This window comes from Cyphomyrmex costatus, unplaced genomic scaffold (genome assembly GCF_001594065.2).
Source record: "Cyphomyrmex costatus isolate MS0001 unplaced genomic scaffold, Ccosl1.0 scaffold125, whole genome shotgun sequence".
NCBI lineage: Eukaryota > Metazoa > Arthropoda > Insecta > Hymenoptera > Formicidae > Cyphomyrmex > Cyphomyrmex costatus.
In genome coordinates, this window is record NW_017275229.1 from 578779 (window position 1) to 596213 (window position 17435).

Below are 17435 nucleotides of genomic sequence, written 5' to 3' on the forward strand. Positions count from 1 at the left end.
ATTGTGTTAAGTCCATGCATGTTTCTTCCGCAGCTTATCCTCTATTTCGGCAACCTAGTTGCCTCGTACCTGCTATCCTTCTGCATTTCTCTCGCCTTCGAAGCGCCAGTGGTAACTTTGTTGAAAATTGCATTCACTTCGAAGAAGAGAGCAAGATAGAATGCAATCGTCTGCCTGATAGAAGGATAAATGTGATTATCCAGCGTAGTACGTATGTAAAAATTATAAATATAAATTATCATATAAATAATTGTATATTGTAATTACGAATTCATTGCTTACCACGTGTGCGATACATGTGACTTATATACAATACATATATATAATTCAATAATGGATAATATATATATTTTCAATTTATTAAATTTCTTACAGGTAACGATATTGTTCCAAATCTGAATCTTAAAGTAAAGATGAGAATCACTCTATTCCAGGATGGAAAAGTTTATCTTTATTTGTGAACATAGATCGCTGATTTAATCGTTCTTGATAATAATGTAAACGTTTGGTGATAATTTATGTGATGTTGTAAGTTTTAACTCAATGATGTTAAAATTCCTTTTTGCAAGATAAAATGCTAAATTCCTCATAATTCAATTTATTATTATTAATAAAGGATCAGGAGAGATAAAATATAAAACAGGTTTATAGAAAATAACAATTAATTATCATAGAAATAAAATAATATTGCAAATGTGAAGAACGTTGAAAATTAAAACCATTGCAACTGATATAAATCTCTGACAAAAAGCTTTATTAGCTTTCGTCGAATCGAGAAGTTCTAAATTTCGAGGACAGCTTTGTATGCAATTCTCGCAGAAGCAAAAGTAAAGTTAATATGTCGAATCATATTTTTTTACGTTATTTTAATATGGTAATAATGTCCAAAACATAAATCGCTGACAACATAATATATAGTAAAGTGACGTAACGTATTAAAAAACCTTTCTCGTCATATAGAAAGTAAAAGCCATGATGGCCGTAAATGTATAAAGCAGTGTATAAATAATAACAACAAGCGTTTAAGCATGCAATACGTTGGATATATTGTAACCTTCAATATAATTTTTTTGCGCGGAAAATAAAAAAACAGGCTACGACAATATTAAAATTTTATAGTATTTTTATCATACATTTGTCAAACTCATTGTCAAACGATATAATAAATTCAGCCGCGTAAAATTCAGTCAGCATAAAGAAATGGAAAAAAAGCATATGTCTATATAACGCCTTTATTCCGGAATTTATGCGTATCACGCGGGATAGCCGATGGTCCGCAATAACGAAAAATACATTGTATAGTACAAAATCGATAGAAAAGAATAGAAATAAATAGAAAAAATATATTACTTTTGCATGCATCAATAACAAATATACAAAGAAAGCAATTTACGTTAAATAACAATGTATTCAATTACTTTTTTTTATTTTATAATTTTTTACATTTCACCTTTCTATTATAAAGCATCTTAAACCTATGTATATTATTGTAAATAATACAAAATTTAATATAACATTGTAAATGATATTAAGATTATTTAAAGTGAATTACTTTCCACAAAGCTTTTGTGATGGAAATCAATTTGTTACTATTATGTATTATATTAAATTTAAATAATAAGTCTCGATTTCCTTATCACTGACTTCTTATCGTATCTAGGCACAAAAGCTTTTCTCTCCTACTTTTAGCAACTACAAAGCGATGCGTGACGTGAAAGGAGGCGCATGTCGCAAATTGATTTTCGATGCTCAAGAGATATCTCCGGATGTTGCGTTTGAACGCGTTATCTGTTTCTTGCACAGACGCAAAAATAATTTTAAATTTCTTCAAGGATGCGACCGTTCATCATCGCAAAGATATGACGGATGGCTAATAATTGCAAATTAATTTATAAACACATTTTCCCGATGAAGCTTAACTCATATTTTCTTGCAGCAATTTCATTTTCTTAATTCATTAAAATCAAGACTTTTTATTTGGAAGTTTCTGCTTAATGTCATGAAGAAGCTCTATATTTAATTCTATATTTTTATATAAAAAGATAGATCTATATTTTTAGATTAATTTCCACATTAATTTTTATAAATAAATTATTACATATTTAACATATTGTATTGTATAATTTAGAGTTTGATTTTATAGATTCGTTAATTTTGTAATTAATTTTACTTGATTAAACGATTATTTAATAAAATTTATCTATATAATGCGATTTCGCTTGAGTGCGGAAGGAACGTACACAATGTCTACAATACTTTCTACTTCTACAAGGTAAGCACATTTCCGGTTTCATGTCTAGCTTATTTTGTATCACGTTTATTCGTATATACTACGAACAGATCACAGAGAAAGATTAAAAATAATATAGAATAAATATTTGTAGAATGTTTAACATATTGTTATATGTGCCAAGTAAACATTGATAAATTCACAGAAAAATTCACAGTAGGTACTCTTGTCGTTGGAAATAGCAGGGCACACATTTTCACGGAAATCTACATTGTCGCAATAATGTTTTCATTTCGATTAAAAAAAATTGTTTTAAACACTGCACAGTGAGAAAAAATAATATTAAACTTAAACATGGATTATAAAATAGAAGACTCGAGATATAATAAAAATTAATCGACAAAATTTTAATTAATGATCAATACGTACGTTTAAATATATTTAGACATGCTAACGCATATGCAAGGTGAACTGTATTTATTATACATGTATATAAAATTAGCCCCTCGTTAAGACAGTAGACGAAATTAGCAGCAATTTTTCACTGAATTTTACAACGATGTTTAACGTACAGAGTTTACTTAAGATAAACGTAGCAGATTAACGTGTCATCATTTACGCCTATTAAAGAGCTAATTGTAGCATTTAAACGCTGAGCAAAACGCCTTTCGCTGACGATACAGTTCCGTAGAGTGATAAATCTTTAGCCAACCAAAACCTGTGTAGTATCCACCATCTGGCGTCCGACACGAACACACTTACGAGAGAAAATTGCTGAAGGAATTAAAGTCGCTCTTAAGATCGATATCCACTCTATTTCAGTAAACGACCGTATATTATTTTTTCCATCCATTAATACATATGTATGTTCATTCATGATGTAAGAAGACCAGTTGAACAAAAAGTAATCGTTCAAAGTAATAAAGACATTTGTGACTAATCTGAAATTGGCACCAAATTGTCATTATGCTCAATGTTACACCTGGGGTGCGTTCAGAAATTACGCTTAGATAACTCTTGGGTGCATTTTTGATATAATACACATAACGTAAACTATAGCCTAGAGTTACCTAGGCGTAATTTCTGAACGCAACCCTAGTCTTATATTCAATTTTAATATACTGTGTGTGTGATTGCCAAAAGTTTTCGGTCAACATATAATTTTACGATAATTTTTGCTAATTTATTTTTTAGTTTATATTATAATAAAATTGTCCGGATAAAATTTGCGTTCTATATATCTTTAAAGATTGAGTAACATAATAGAATAACTCAAATATTTGACAGCCATTAGAGCGATCAAAATTATGATAGAAACAGATTGTACAAAAATAATTTTAAAATACAAAATAAACTTCTTTCTTCTCACGAAGTTTTACTTTCGAGGAATTCCTTATCGAAAATTAGAAAATTACTAATACCTTCTTTGTAAAGCGTGAATAAATATGATTAGTTTCTTAGCTTAAAACTCTTAATTGTCGAACTTATTCTAAACGTTCATTAAAAATGCACATTAATATATATATATATATATATATAAATATAAGATTCCTTTTAGAAAATAATATAAATACATTTATTTCACATTTTGGTTGTCACTATATGATAACTATATATAATCACCATATATAATTCCTTGAAAATGTGTGCACCGCAAGTAAAATATTTGTCTTCTCCTGGGATTCCACTTTAGTATGGAGAGAGAGAGAGAGAGAGAGAAAGAGAGAAGTATAAAGCTGTATTAAATTTTCCTAAATTGCATATAATGGGCATATAAATTCGAAAATTGTCCATTTATTTGCCGCGATTTTGCAGTTACAGAATATAGCAACCTCTATATGTGCATTACCACAATGACATTGTCCATACATATGATAGAGAGAGAGAGAGAGAGAGAGAGAAAGGAAGGAAGGAATAAGGAGGAAAAAGAGAGAATGTATACATACACACGAAGAGAACATCGAAAATGATTACGGATGTGCTTTCGTAGAACATGGGCACTGTCAGATTAAATCCACAACATAACTGAGTAAAGGCACGTGCACGACACGCGCGGCCACAGACATCTAATTTAGAAAATCGATATTACTTTAATTATCATACACAAGTCACAGAGGCGGACACTGAACGTAAAAGTAAGTATTAAATAAATATACCAAGAAACGAACATTCGATCAAAACTGGATTGAAAGTTTAATTAAAAATTATTTGTACTTCTATTGTATGTACATTCTCGTACATTTTCAATGTATTATAAGTTACAATTAATATCTAATTTAACATCGTTCTAATTAAATAACGAAAGTTATGAAAAGATAGCCCTTTGTTAGTAATTATTTGTTTAATGATGACAAATTTTCGTTCCATATTATACGGAAAACTTCTACGTTATCCATACTTCATTGCAGAAAAAAAATTTACCATTAGAATCTATTGACAATTTATTTATAATTAATTAATTTATAATTTTCTTTCGGAGTCCATTCTCTATCGATTTTATCAAAACACATAGGGGAGTTTGATTTTCTGAACCAAAACGTGAAGTGCAGAAATTGGTTTTGAGAAGACCATAAAATGCATTTAGGCACACAAAAGCTATTGCACTATACGTACCTTTTGTACACAAAAGCTCTATATATTCATAAATGATATGCATTCACTATTTAAACGCACTATAGAATTTCAATTAAATTATGCAATTATTATGGCATCTTATTAAGTCTTATTGAGAAAAAATTACATAAAGATATGCCGTACGCGTGACCAAATGTATGTATTTTATGCAATTTAAAAATATCAAAGAATTATAAAAAAATATGGTGCAATGTTGCAGTACGTAATTAATTAAATTCTTTAAAAACTAATTGTGAAAAACGCGGTACCTTGTTCCATTTCGTAATCGGAATATACATCATTTGCATGTGCTACTCACACACACTACACACACACACACACACCCCATGCTTTTGAGCTTTTCGCATTCACTTTGATGAGTGTGTCCGCCTACATTCTTAACCAAGTTTAACGTAACCTACTTCCGGCCGGTGCAACTTCTTGCAATTAGCAGGCTGAAATGCATCTCATGCGTTTTGACGACATTACACCTCTTTAAGAAGGAATTTCCATGTGAGCAAATTTTTCTCGCTAATACTAATGTATCCGAGTTTCTCTTTTTTTCTTTCTCTAGTACAAATTTTTATCTGCCATATAATTTGTCACAAAATTCTATTAAAATATAATATAGAATTCCAAATTTCGAGCATCTCTCTATTTCTCATTGATCATAAAGAATGAGAATATTTGTGTACGATATCTAAAATTACCATAAAATCGACCTATTGAATCTCTTCTCTCGGAAGTTACAAAGATTGTTTTTCCAATAAAAATGGAGAACCTTACCTGAGGAACCTTCGGGGAGATTTATGAAACTCGGCTTGATTAATTATCGTCCCCAAAGAGTATGTCGAATTCTACGAAATTTGAAAGCGAGGTTTTTCATAAATTTATATGTAACTGATACGATCAATCTCTCTATATCGTGTTCATCTTTGTATATGTATTATATTATATATCTATTGCACTGTGTGTGCCATGGGATTAAAATTTATATTAATGTAGAATAATTTCGAGTATATTACAAAATATTCCTCAAGAAGGGATTATTCCCACAGAAATATTATTTATTACAAAAAATAATTTATTTTTAGCAAAATGAACAGGAGAATAAATTCGAGATGTAATATTTTTAATTAAATAATTAAATGCAGCAAATTATAATTTATAAATATAATTATTATAATTAATTTAAGTTATTTCTAAAAAAAATGACCATTTCTTTTATTTAAACTTTAATTTAATAGTTATTCTTGAAAAAAATTTATTTCTTTCATGTAAATTTTAAAATCTAATTCGATATTATTCTAAAATCAAAATATACAGGGTGTCCAGAAAATCGAGGCCAATACTTCGTGATTCCGGAGCTAAAAAGGAGGGAAAAAAGCTATATAAACATAGATCCGGAAATAAGTCATTTCCATTTATATAATCACTTTTAAGTTAAAAAATTGAAATTTATTTTTCATAATTACAGAGATGGATAAGATGTGGAAGTCCGATTGCCTAGCCCCCAAGATAACCAGATATGAATTCACTTGATTTTATTTATGGGGTCACGTAAAATCATTAGTTTACAGAAATGCGCCCAATAATATTGCTAACTTAAGACAAAGAATAATCCACGGATCCGAAGAAATAAGGAGGGATCCAATTGTTTTTCAAAGAGTTCGGAATTCTTTTGATAGAAGAATAAGGGCCTGCATTCGTGCTGAAGGTAGTTATTTTAAACATTTCATTTAATTCTATTTAACCTGTTTATCTAAAAATAATGCAGTAACCATATTTACAAATACCAGAAAATTAAAAAATAAAAAGTAAAAAAAATTTTTAAATAAAACATATTTATGTTGAAATAATGTGAAATAAATTATGAATGTAATTTTATGAAAAAAATTAATTTCAATTTTTTAACATAAAAGTGATTATAACTCAAAAACGACTTATTTCCGGATCTATATTTATATTATAGCTTTTTTCCTCCTTTTTGGCTCCCGAATTACTTCCCGAAATATTGGCCTCGATCTTCTGGACACCCTGTATATGTGTTGTAAATGTAATATGAAAAAATAACGTCACCGAAGTCGAAAAACATTTGTAATTACCATTCATAAATCATTCATAGCGAATTCAAGCATGTTTTTTATGAATGAACTATCGTATATTCAAATTGTAATCTTATAATTTTTCTACACTTTTCACCAAATTCTTGTCTTATATATCTACAGTGGCACATGCGCGGACAACGAGACGCAGGAGGTAAAGCCTAGTTTTCAGTCAGTCGGCCGAGAGCCGTCGAGAAGCTCGAGTTGTATACGAATTTTGGTGCCCGCGACACACACACGAGGTTTTGGAAACCACCAAAGGCTGACAGAAATCGCGTCCAATACATACAAAAAAAAAACGTAATATTTCGTGCTACGAAATGCGTCGGTCACTATAAAATTAATGATAAAATAGAAAACTAGCAATCTTTTCTGCCAAACTGATTAAAATGGAAATTCTAGTTAGATAAACTAGCAAAATAATGTTTCAAATTTTTTCATGTGAAACATTTACATATGAAAATTAATTGTCGTGCACAGCCATATAATTAATTGCAGTTTAAACCTAAACCGAGGAAAGGCTCGATTCTGAAAGTTCGGCAGTGCGAAGAAATCCAAAAAAAAGAAAAAAACGCGAACGTGACATGACTGAGAGGCACAAGACCGACGAACTTGGGCTTACTAGTGAATTTCCGGGGATATGCTGTGTGCTGATGACAGAAAGAAATCGATCTTTAAGCATTTTCAACTCCGACTTGCACTAGATGGAAAATGTACATTAAATCACTTAAATAATATACTTAACAAAAGTGTAATTAACAGAATATTTTAAATACAATGTGTATTGTTCAAAAAAGTTAGTGACATGCACCGATTTATCGTTTATGTAATTTGCAAAAAGTATTCATATGGAATAATTTTCAAATGCGAATCAAAATTTTCCTTTAACTCGAAATTGAAACTTTGTTGATTACATTTAAGAAAATTGCAGACGTTAAATTGAATTCAGAAGATGTTAATTAAAAGTTCCATGAAGAATGTCTCTAATTTGTGTGTATACCACAAAGTAATATAATATATTTATTTACAAAGATGCTAACACACGAAGCATGACACATCAAATTGCCGAACGTGTTTGGAGAAGGACTCAGAAAGGACTCATTATTAGTTTCGCGGAAGTTAGTATGCACAAGGGTTAATGTTCCTGTCTGTCCAACTAGAACGAGGAGAATCCACGAAGTTAGCCAAGCATGAACAAGGGAAGATCCGGTGTGACGGCCACCCGGAAAATTTTCATAGAGCTCACATCACAAGGATTTCGCGTTCAATAAGTTACTAGGTATGTTAACTGTGATTCGTTAATTAATACCAGCTAGAATTGTGGCATCTCCGATATCTGCCACGATCATATTTTATACATATATTTATCGCGAATCATATATAATATACGTCATATGAATATGACAGCATGTGAAATGACTAACCATTATTGCGGCATTATATTGTATATATTATTGAAATTAATATCATTGTATGTTTACAATTGTAAATTACAATTTCAAATTATTTAAAAAATAGTTTACCATTATAAATACCAGCATTAATATCAACAATTATGCATATTATTCATTATACGAAATACTCATTCGATTTCGAATTATACATTAATAAAATTTGTATGAAATAATATTAATATCTAAAAATCATATTTGTGTAAAATATAGATATAAAAATATGAAAAATATTATTTATGATTTTATAAAATAGAAAGAAAAAGTTTTTTTAGAACATCAAGATTCTCTTTAAATATTCTAATTTATTAAATTTGCATTTTTAAATTTATATTTTATTGGTTTTAAATATCAAATTAAATCGATAGAATTTAATTAATCCTTTTTCAAGCTTACATCTTTAAAAGCTTACTTTGAATTATTCGCGTTTATATACACGTTCTGCTGCATTTTCACATGACTTCGTGTTTGACTCGTTATCCAAAAACTCTGCCAATTGTGCGAGTTTCTGTTCACACTTCACAGTATGACGTATCGACTTTCGATACCCGCACCCATTGCTGATTCATATGACTGCGAATAGTTCCGACGGAGACACACTCCTTGCAGCATTATCCTACGTCACACGCTATGACGCTTAATAAGCGAGATATAAACGATTGATCATTTCCAGACTAAAAAATTGCTTTTTTATTATAAAATATTACTTCTGTCTCGTTAAAAATCGTAATGTTTTCTCGACGATGCATGACAATGCATCCGTCAATTTTATTTCGCTAATATTTTTCTATAAGAAAACGTATACGAGAATGTCGAGTCACGTAACGTAAATATCGTAGATAACACGTACGAATAATGTATTAAATGTATTGTAAAGAGAAATTTTTCATATCAATCATCTTCTTTTTTCTATTCTCTGTTGGATAGCTTGCTCTTTACAAGAGGGAATTGTCTATTATCTGGTGTCATTATAATGACACCATTACGTTTAATTAAAGCAGATCATTCCAGCAAAATAATACTTATAGCGCGTCATTTCTTACATTTTTTATGATCCGTTACACGATATTGGAGCCGTTTAATGGCGAGCGTTTATAAAAGACTGGCAGGTAACAGAAATCCTGTCTAGATAAGACCTAAATTCCTGTCTAGATAAGAATTGAATTCCTTTTCAAAAAAATGGAGTCTAATCACGAGGGTAACCCTCGTAATGGAAATTAAGTACAGTGGCCCGAAACAAAGTTGGCGTATCAATGGATGATGTTCAATTTACTTTGGATGCTTTCCAATTACAATATCCCTAGACACTTTCGTGCGCACGGCGACACAAGTTACGTTCCAATTGTCCGTTATTGTCGACACAGTACTACACATCTGTACTCAGCCGAGGGCTGTGTAGCGTTGTATTTTCTAGTGACATTCTAGTCGAGAGATTATAAATGAGGTTGAAGAATATGAATTTTCGTTTTTTTTTTAAATGCAGTAAAGAACAGAAGGAAAAAGTAACGAAATGAACGATGAAAATATTATTGAAGTAAGTAATTATTTGGTATCAATAAATTTTTGTTATAAGTATATATTTAACAAAATAATATATATATATATTTTTTATTTCTTTGTTATATTTTTTTGTTTTACATATTCATAACGTTAAAAGAAATAAAATCTAAAATACCTTTTGTCTTCTCTTAGTCGATCTTTTCGAAAATATTTTTAGATTATATGCATTATAATAAACAAATTTTTGTACAAATTTATAGAGTGCTATGCTAATTTTTCATAAATTGTTCTTCTAGTTGAAATACACGGAAATGCACCACCACGGATTACAAAATATCAGGGTACGGACATGTACTAAAAAATTAACCTTACTCTATTTGAAATCGCTGTTCCAATTGAGTCATGCACAACGCTACACTTTGTGCATTCCTGTGTACATTTGTGTCAAGATGTGTTGAGTAATTGGAAAGCACCCTTTGCAACGCACAGTAACTTATCGCACGAATGATTCCTATCAACAAAAAATCGGCGGAAGAGTTCCGGCTAAATGAAAACAAAATAGATTCACAAAAACAAAAGACAAAAGAAAAAAGTTAAAAACGTGGAAAAATAATGGACCTCTTTTTTTCTTATTTTAACTCTTCGATGTGCTGCTCCAATGTAAGGGATATATTTTAACGCAATGTTTCTCTTGATCAAGCTTGGGACGTAAAAAAATAAATTGATAACATAAATGTCTGCCACGACAAAAAGGTATAAAAAGACAATTTAATAGCGCGAAAACTCCGCGCTAATGCTGTCGGAATTAATTCAATTTTGACTCTTTTATGCATTTAATAACATAATTAAATAATCCTTAATGATGTATTTTAACTAAAATCGTAATTCAAATAGAACACACGAATATATACGAGGATGGAAATTAGTCCAACGGCCTAATTTAGATGTGCCCGGACATGTCTAGTTTTGTCTAAACATCACTTATCCTAATAAATAATACATATACATATACGAATTACGCGGTAACGCAAATATAATTTATATATACGTTAGAAATAACGTGCAAGGGTCTGGAATTATATTTTATGCACAAATTATCTTGCAGTTTATATTTAACTAGCAATTTGTTTATGTATAATCGCATACACTGAAAATATCACTTTTTATTATAATAATTACAAAACTAAAGAAACGCAAAAACAGCTAAAAAAGATTAATAGGTAAAAAAGATTGAATTTTGACTGTATCACAAACCTCCTCTTGATACACAGAGCACCAGTGGCTTGATTGCAAGGATTTTTTTTGCTTTCAAGCTGCGCTGCCGAAACTTTCATAGAAGAGCAAAATGTGTTATCTGGATTTATTCAAAAGGCATCGAATCAATCAGAGCTCAAGATAGAATTGCCCATATTTGTCGAAGAGGAATGATACGATGCCAAGTACGATTTCTAAGGTTCAAGGTTCAAATTTCGTATCTCGTTAACCCCACGACCCCTTCGCAATCAATTTCAAATAAAATTTCATTCGTATAAAAATCGAAAAGCAGAAACTCCCTCAAAAAACGAATACGAGATAGTACGATTTTATTATGACTGATGTAAAAAAACATAAAAGTAGTCTCCTTTTAGGAATTTCTCATATTAACGTTGTCCTCGCGGTTAATTGGAATTACAATAAATTCATATATTTCTTTATCAAACTTTCATCGTTTAAGAAACATTTCAAAATATTTGGTAAAGTGTACATTAACTAGTAAACTTAGTGCACGATATGCAATAAGTAGGAAACTTCGTGTTTGGCAAGAAAGTTAGTAACGTAGAAACCTATATTCTTGACAAAACGTAATATTCATAATGAAACTTATAAAAAAGCATAGCAATTTTATATATTAGGTCTACAATTCTCGGTCTTAATTCTCAGCCTTTTTTTATCAAGTTTCGATGTAAAATTATAAAAGAACGAATATTTAACTTAAAGTATCCCCTTCACTTTCCATACATTTCTGCCATCTTTCAGGCAACTGTCGGATTCCGCTTTGAGAAAAAGATAGTTGTTTTGAGAGCCGATGATAAAAAAATTGAAATTGCTATCACAAAATTTTTGGAATCATTTTTTACATGTACTGTACGACACAGAGTTTCTGCTTAAAGCCGAACAAATCATTTCTTGAGCTTCCACGGTATTTTTCTTCTCTGGAACGCGAAAAGGAGACAGTGCCTCAAATGGTGCTTTTCGAACGACATAGTTTTCACTAAATCACTATTATTTTTTTAGATTAGATTCGCAGCACCGACACCTATTATTTCTTATTTTAAAGCTTAAGGATGACGCTTTAAAACGACTATATGGCGAGAAAAAGATTCAAATTTAAATAAGTGCTATAGTTGATTGAATATAGCAGTCGAGAATTAAGTTGTAGACCTAATATATGTGATAATAAAAATGCAGCGTATGTTCACATATTATATGATATAGAGCTTTTTCGTACCATTGGGCTTTTATAGTGTTGTTACCTTACTACATGTTACTTTTTATTCTAGCACGTTGCTTACTGCTCGAGTAGTAAAACTTTTATTGCGTCTCTGCACTCTAGTTCTATAGATATCACTTCGTTTTCACTCCCTTTTATTCATGCTTTTCCAAATGTACAACGAAAAAGCTATTTAAAAATTCCGTGTTAAAGTAGACGTCATAATAATTGATATCATATCCACACGTACAGATGTATACATGTACTAATTTCATTCACACCTCTGCAGATTTTTCCTTGCAATTCATAAAATTCTGTGAATTGCAAGGAAAAATCCGAAAGAACATCCAGAATTAGTTATAACTTAATAAATATCTTTATTACAGCAAAAAAATTATACGCTAACAAAAATTGCTATTATAATCCCTCGCATAAATTAGATATTCATGAATAAACTGATAAATTCTTTGAAATAATTTTGTGTACATGCAGACTATAATTCAGACTATGATCTTCTCTTCGTGATCGTCTTAAGGAAAAGTATTATATCTATTCATTAGCAAAACAAGTTCTCATCTGTAAAATAGTTCATTAAAATTCTTGTATATAATGAAGCCGTATAATTTCGCAGGCAAAGTAATCTACGAGAACTGCTTTGTATACAAATATATACCATAAGCTCACTGTACATATTTCATGTATACATTAACTAAAAGATATGACAAAATAATAAATAATAAAAAATATCAAAATTAAAATTTATTATACATATATCTATCTAATCTAAACATTTTACCGCGATATTTAATAATACAAAATCAGTTTTAAATAGATTTAGTTATTTTAAAATAACTATCATAAATGTCTACGTCATTCATTTAAAGATAAGGATTCTTTGCATTTAATTTTACTTCCATTCACAATAATATTGCTTGAAAATACGTATTCGCGATTGCTCACGTTCAACTGACACTGAAGAGCGTTTTTACTGAAGAGCGTTTTCTTTTATGGCACATTTTACGGGACCATCTCTTAGGTAAATCGCCTTGGCCTGTTTTATGTCGTAGATCAAATTTTTAAACAAAATTCTCTCGGCGGAATAGATTGTTTTGTGTGAATTACCATATAACCCTTTCGCGAGACTTATACGCGCGAAGTGTAAAATTACCACATACTTTCCGCGGTTGGCGATTACCGAGGCATCTAAAGTGTGAACACAATGAACACAAGGATACGAACATCTTTAACGTTCCAGCTGAACAACTCCTCAAACTTGAACATCCAAAAGTATATCTATACCTCGGTATTATTAGACGTAAAGAGTTTAACAATCGTTACTTTTGCTATCACTGAGGTACTCTCAGAGTTCTCGCATAGGTCTGCAAGCATCAAAACACTGAACAATCTTTTGCAATTTAGTTCTGAACTATTAGGTAGTCGCACTAAAAGCACTGTACTCGGTGCTTAAAACATTATTTTTGACAACTTCAATCTTTGATATTTTTATAAAGTATATGCATTATTAAATATATAATTATATATACAATATAACGACTCCTTTTATCTCCTTATGTGGAGCATAGGACGTCTATAGACCTCTTTTGTCCGAGGCCTATATTCGTTTCTCGAATCAGATTGTTTTTCGGATTTGATACAATCGATGTGTATAATTTCTACTTCAATATAAAACTCTTTTTATTGTGGAAAAATTAAATATCTTCTTACGTTAATTTCTAACAGAATAGATACGAGCTAGTCAGTAACCAGGGGCCGGAAGATACTATTATATGCAATTATCTAGGTTGCGCAATTATACTCCTCCAGCAATATTCCGTACTCTGGTAAAGTTGAAACGTATCTCTGACCTAATCTTTAAAACTACAGTTTGCACGAATAGAAATGTTTAATGCATCCTAAAATCTTCCTACGACACGCTATACCTCGCGAACTTTGGAAATAAATTGATATTATCGTTATAAATTTTGAAACTTTACAGAATTGTATAAATAATTTGTTAGAAATATTCTTTAGTTTAAGGATCGATTGTTCCATCTTTTGATAAAGTTTACCTATTAGGTAAGTAGCAAGATTACCCAATCACGTGCGCGGATTGCCAGATTTACCTAACAGGTAAACTTTATATACCGAAAGATGGAACAATCGGCCCTTAATAAATAAAATATGTATATATGAAGAAGTAACTTTGACATATAAAGTATTCGCCTGTTTTATAAAATTGTGTATTAGCGGAAAAATCAGATTTATACATATATTTCCTATATATCAAATAAAAATATTAGATACAAAGGAATACGCTATGAAATGTGTCAAACTAAACGCGCGAGAAATTTATGCGAAAGAAAATCGATCAAACATGGAAATAAAGTTGTCATAATAATACGGTGATATAGGTTTTTTGTCATAATGTTCTATATGTGTACAAATTCCGCTTTTCAAAACCAATACTGATCTCTTTATTCTTTTTCGTCGTGTTTCCTTAGTTTCTCTCTCTCTCTCTCTCTCTCTCTCTCTCTCTCTCTCTCTCTCTCTCTCTCTCTCTCTACCTCTCTCTCCTTCTCATGTTCAGATGTGCTTTTATTCTCTTACATGTCCGAAAAATAGATCATCGAAGGGTCTTGTTCCGCTTCCTAGTTTCCAGTAACGACATGAAATTTCAAGCAGAAAGAAGGGTGATATCCGTTTACAAAGCAATGTCAAAGGTATTATAATATTTAAAGTAGGAAAACAGAACAAGGATTCTTAAACGTGCTAATAACGAATGTTACACGTGTAATTCTCTTGTAAGAACAAGCATTGAAATTAATTCGTACTTTCGAAAGAATACTTAAAACATTATCACTTCAAAAATAACGACTGTAAAATTACTTGGAATAATTCTTTTTAATTTCATGTAGATTTAATAATTTCAAGTATTCAAATTAATTAAAAAACTCATTTTTTACGAAATGACATTTCATTGAAATTATAATCAAAATCGTACATTTAATAGTGTTTGAATAAATGTCTATATATTAATCGTCATAAAAATACTTTGATAAAAACTTTTATATCAATGCATATATCTTTCTGCATAAATGTAGCGTAGCCTTATTAGAATATTTTCTTTGTTCTATGTTTAATATAAAGACTTTATTGTATGCTTTATTAAAAGTTGATGGATTTTTTATGGGTTATAGTGTCAAAAGGGAAAACTGCACGTTTTATTTAGGGACTCAGAGTATACGCTCCGTCAGACAAGGGTACATTATAGTACCGGGAGGTCAATCGAAATCACGGAAAGAAAAGCTCTTTGTCCCTGAAGTACGCTTTCCTAGACACGCTATTTCCTCCGGTGGTGGTCGCATTGCTTTATCTCGATTTATATTAAGATTCGAAGTACTTTGTCCAACAATGAAACGGAATTCCTACTCATCACGTTAAATTATACGACCATTTATTTAATTAATCATTCCTACACAAACATATTTACTATAATATTATAATTTCGTTATTAAATTAAATACTCATTAACAGTCAATGACCTTTTCAAATTAATTTCAATAAATGAATCAATATTAAATTTTTATTTTCATTTTAAATTGTTCTCAAAGATATTAAATTAATGTTTGTTATTCCAGAAATTTCATGAAAATTTCAAAAGTACGTTTTGCTAATTATAATTCTACTTCAAATATTTGGAAAACTCGATACAAATCTCTATATTTACCTCAATAGATAACTACAAAGAATTAATTTATATATATATGTATAAAAAGAAATTAAATGTCAACAAATTAAAAATCACTATATTTTTTATATTCGTAAAATCCCATGGAAAGCATAACATGCAATAATATCCGTTAAATAAATTATGACTTATATTTACGAATATGATAGATTTATGGCTTTAGATGTAACTTTCACTGCAAAGATGTGTACGCGGAATAGTAGCAGTACTATTGTCGCATCAATTGACCAACAGTAACGTTATTACAGTAATAACGCTCTATTGTGCTGCAGTCAGTATCGTTTCGTAAACTAGCTTCACCACCAAGTACCAGCAGTATAAATATAGCGAATAATAGATAATATGTAGTCGGACGGCGATGTCGGTAATGGCAGAAAGAGAGCATGGATCGTAAAACGCGATGACCAAGTACGATGTAGAAAAATCAGAGCTCTCAGGCGAGAGAGATAGAAACGACGAGGATCGCCTCCCGACGATCGTTGGGACGACAAATAGATAAATGAAACTGTTCGTCGGCTATTATGCGGTGGTTCGTTTCACATCCCGCATGCAATGTCGCCTGTTCCGTTTTCGGTACCGCTTTTCCGTTTTGCATAGAGAGAAGAACCATTCCGCGAACAAAACTTTATACAGTCACTAAAATGATAAAAAAGAACAACAACATTATGCATAACGATACGAATCAATCGTAAAATATCGTAAATTTTATTTTACGATATTTTACAATCATAGTGGTTTTTTTTTACTACTGATTTGTGATAACGGAAAGATGAAAAATGTAGTTAAAATATAAAATAAAATTATTATAAAATTAGTTAGCAAAGATATTAATAAAAATAATATAGGATAATAATATGTAAAGTAAAATTATATAGTAAAGACATAAACCATTTGTCATGACTAATAAACATTTTGTATTTTGTATGAATTGGCCGAAATCGAATGAACATTGTTGTCCACATCGTTGGCTATCTCGTTACATCGAAAGTCCTATTCCCGGATTTACAGATGAAAAAGAGAAATACTCTACCTGAAAACGTCAATTTAGTAAAAAGCGCAATGATATCGGAACGTACAATCGTTCTCAACAATAGAGTTAACCGTTTGTTCCCACTGATATTACTAATATAACAAGATACGAATCTTTTTAATACTTGATAAAAAAGAGACAAAGAGCATTCTTTATGTATATCCTCAATATACCTAATTCCGTATATATAGATACTACAACTCATGTACTTAATTGAAAAATATAATACGTGCGTTTGCAAAGTGTTTGAATTGTGTCTATATAATCATGTTAAAATGCAAATTAAAA

The 17435-nt window shown here is 30.4% G+C and overlaps 2 protein-coding genes across 2 annotated transcripts in view; both read left to right on the forward strand.

The window, feature by feature from the left end:
* The window catches only part of LOC108782399 (nose resistant to fluoxetine protein 6), a 39606-nt gene extending 39447 nt beyond the window's left edge, over positions 1–159 (forward strand). Inside the window, exon 12 of the mRNA XM_018550677.1 lies at positions 34–159. Within this exon, the coding sequence (XP_018406179.1) occupies positions 34–159 (126 nt within the window). The remainder of the gene's footprint in view (positions 1–33) is intronic.
* An 8001-nt stretch (positions 160–8160) lies between these two features.
* The window catches only part of LOC108782391 (uncharacterized), a 41421-nt gene continuing 32146 nt past the window's right edge, over positions 8161–17435 (forward strand). Inside the window, exon 1 of the mRNA XM_018550668.1 lies at positions 8161–8227. The gene's annotated coding sequence lies outside the window, so the exon portion shown is untranslated. The remainder of the gene's footprint in view (positions 8228–17435) is intronic.